Source organism: Sinocyclocheilus rhinocerous, unplaced genomic scaffold (genome assembly GCF_001515625.1).
Source record: "Sinocyclocheilus rhinocerous isolate Xijiao unplaced genomic scaffold, SAMN03320098_v1.1 scaffold2064, whole genome shotgun sequence".
NCBI lineage: Eukaryota > Metazoa > Chordata > Actinopteri > Cypriniformes > Cyprinidae > Sinocyclocheilus > Sinocyclocheilus rhinocerous.
Genome location: NW_015636554.1, coordinates 121,741 through 125,526, shown reverse-complemented (window position 1 = coordinate 125,526; position 3,786 = coordinate 121,741). Strand labels below are relative to the sequence as shown.

The window sequence follows — 3,786 nt, the reverse complement described above, 5'->3', positions numbered from 1 at the left end:
TGTCTGTCTGTCTGTCTGTCTGTCTATCTATCTATCTATCTGTCAGTCTATATATCTATCTATCCATCTGTCTATATATGTGTCTATTTATCTATCTATCCGTCTGCCAGTATATATATATATATATATCTGTCTGTCTGTCTGTCTGTCTATTTATCTATCTATCTATCCATCCATCCGTCTGCCAGTCTATATATCTATCTATCCATCTGTCTATATATCTAGCTGTCTGTCTGTCTATTTGTCTATATCGTTCTCACTCTATATATCTATTGTTCTGTCAGTCTATACATCTACCCTGTCTGCCTTTCCTCCTCTTCTCTTCATTCTCAGTCTCTCAGTGTTTAGTGTGGATCAGGTTAAGCTACGTTGAGGATGTTTTTCTTCTGCAGCGCTGCTTCCGCAGACTGAGAACCACATTTTTCCTCAATGATTTCCTCAATGAAAATCAAATGCCGATCGTAAGAACGGAACATTCTTTGCACAGATGCTTTTTAACGTCACAAGTTCGTAACGAGCCGCAAACGAGCTCGAGGATGCCTGCAGCTCCTTATCGTTCACGTGCCAATGGTTTATGGAAACTTTTAAGCAGAGCAAAGTCACCCGGGTCGCTAAAGTGAAAGCAGAGCTGCTTTATCAAACGTGTTCATAGTACAACAGACAACGGTTTTTATAAATACATCCATACTTTCCACAAAAACAGTCACTTGTTCTCACCGCAAGAATCTCGGAGCACATTTTCTCCTCCTTCCAAAGTCTGGAGTGCTTTAGGCGTGTTTTTCCAATAAGCGAACCGTTTTTCCCCCTTTGTTTACCCGCTTAGCCAATGCGCTAGTAGTTTATTTAGAGTACACAATATTTTCATTCTGTTTTTATAAGCGAATGTTTCTCCAGTCTGAGCCAAAATGCTTTTGTGGTGATGTGTGTCCCGACTGGACTCTGTTTTACAGGACTACGCCGTGTCCACGGTTCCCATTCAGGACAGACTCCATCTGAAGAGTTTCTGCAGCATGGCCGGACCGGATCTCATCGCCATCGGATCCAGCGAAGCCGCACAGAAAGCCCTGAAGGTAGAAACACACCCGAATGTGTCCGAAAAACATCTCAGGTTACGTATGTAACCATGGTTCCCTGAGAAGGGAACGAGACACTGCGTCCTCTAGGGGTCGCTATGGAGACTAGAGGACACAGTTCAAAGTTCCCTCGGAAGGGAACACCTCAGGTTACGTATGTACCCATGGTTCCCTGAGAAGGGAACGAGACACTGCGTCCTCTAGGGGTCGCTATGGAGACTAGAGGACACAGTTCAAAGTTCCCTCGGAAGGGAACACCTCAGGTTACGTATGTACCCATGGTTCCCTGAGAAGGGAACGAGACACTGCGTCCTCTAGTCTCCATAGCGACCCCTAGAGGACACTGTTCGAAGTTCCCTCGGAAGGGAACTACAGCTGATCTACAATTTAAGGCAAACCTACAGGGACGACGGTAAAAATGTTTTGTATCGGGTGGCGTGAATTCAAAAGAACACTTTGAATAAATAAATAATTGAAATATTGAACAGTCCTGAATTGATTATTGCACAGGTTTTAATCACTAAAACACTTGTATGTACATGGTTCTACAATCGTGAAAATATAGCAAAACCTGAAATAAACCTGGAAATATAGCAATTATGAAATTGTTAAAAATTCATCATTCAAAGTCAAACATTAATGAACAAACATTTTCATCTGCTTGAAATTGCACATTATAAATGTAATCCCTATAAAACTCATGAGAGAGAGTTTGGAATCATTAAGATTTTTTAATGTTTTATTTAATAATATAATATAATATATACACACAAGCATATGTGTGATGTGTGACCATTTAAATAAAATTATATGTTTTAATATGTATATGTTTTTGTATTATGATAATGAGATTTATTTATTTTATTTATTTTTAGTTTTACAGTAAGGGAAATATTGTAACAGTGCCTCCCAAAAAATAGACTTAATTTTCTATGAGCAAAATAGAATTTCTTTTGATTTTGGGGTAAAGTATAAAAAAAGAATAGAATATAAAATATAAAAATATTTTAAAATATGACCATTTAAATAAAACGATTAAAATATATAAAAATGAATAATATATATATATATTTATATATTTTATTTAATATATATATTTTTTTTTTACAAAATATAATTATTTAAATCAAATCAAAATGATCTAATTATTAACTATGGAATGATTTATTTGAGTGCAGAAATCTGACCTGTTTCATTAATGTATGACTGACAAATATAAAACACATTAAGTTTATTAGTTTGTTAAAACGTTGTATCTAAATGGATTTTATATGCTATGCACTTTTGATCAATTAAATGTGTCCTTGCTGAATAAAACTATTAATTTCTTTTAAAAAATTACAAATTATAGTATAGCATCATGGTTTCCACTAAAATATTGTGCAGCACAACTGTTTCCAACATTGATAATAATCATAAATGTTTCTTGAGCAGCAAATCAGCATATTATACTGATTTCTGAAGATCATGTGACACTGAAGACTGGAGTAATGATGCTGAAAATACAGCTGCGCATCACAGAAATAAATTACAGTTCAACAGATACTCAAATAGAAAACAGCTGTTTGAAATTGTAAAAATATTTCACTATTTTACTGCTTTTACTGTATTTTTAATCAAATAAATGCAGCCTTGGTGAGCAGAAGAGACTTTTTCAAAAACATTAAAAAATAATCGTAATAATTCCAAACTTTTGGAATAATAGAGCTAAATATTCCCAGAGGGCAAACTCTTATAAATGCATTAAACATTCCAGAATATGAGTTTAACTTGATCATGTCCAGTAAAAGCAGTCAACAGTTAAACACGATGAATCCAAAGTCTTGCTCCATCCTTAATGTGCTTCATTCCTCCAGCGCGGGATCTCCGGGTCTAATGATAACGGGCTGCTCTGTGACGCTGGTTCTTGCTCAGATTCAGATCAACAGTCGGCACTGGAATGCCTGGATTTTGTGGGATCAGGATAATTGTGAACTGTGCAAACATGAAAAACATCGTCATGGAAATCGGTCGCATCGCACCAAAGTTTCCTTATAGCCGAAGCCGCTTTATCCATCCCTCTTTCTTTCTGTGTCGTTCTGGCTCATTCCCAGATTCCCAGCAGGGATTCAGCGCTTGCCGAGGGATTCGGACGTGTGTCAGCAGCACAGCCTGAATCCATGCAGGAATTGTGATTTCAGGTGTTAAAGTTGGAATTATGACGGCAGCATCAGGCACTTTTATGGAATAAACTTCCATGCTTCGATTTACAGAACCATGTATGAAGAAATGCACCAAAGTTTCCTTATAGCCGAAGCCGCTTTATCCATCCCTCTTTCTTTCTGTGTCGTTCTGGCTCATTCCCAGATTCCCAGCAGGGATTCAGCGCTTGCCGAGGGATTCGGACGTGTGTCAGCAGCACAGCCTGAATCCATGCAGGAATTGTGATTTCAGGCGTTAAAGTTGGAATTATGACGGCAGCATCAGGCACTTTTATGGAATAAACTTCCATGCTTCAATTTACAGAACCATGTATGAAGAAATACACACACACACACAGAGAGACACACACAGAGAGACACACACACACACACACACAGAGACACACACACAGAGAGACACACACAGAGAGACACACACTCACACACACACACACACACACACAGAGAGACACACACAGAGAGACACACACTCACACACACACACACACACACACAGAGAGACACACACACAG

The 3,786-nt window shown here is 38.0% G+C and overlaps 1 protein-coding gene across 1 annotated transcript in view; it reads left to right on the top strand.

The window, feature by feature from the left end:
- The window catches only part of LOC107747920 (N(G),N(G)-dimethylarginine dimethylaminohydrolase 1-like), a 12,662-nt gene that overhangs the window by 5,237 nt on the left and 3,639 nt on the right, over positions 1–3,786 (top strand). The window contains exon 5 of the mRNA XM_016562532.1: positions 951–1,070. Within this exon, the coding sequence (XP_016418018.1) occupies positions 951–1,070 (120 nt within the window). The remainder of the gene's footprint in view (positions 1–950; positions 1,071–3,786) is intronic.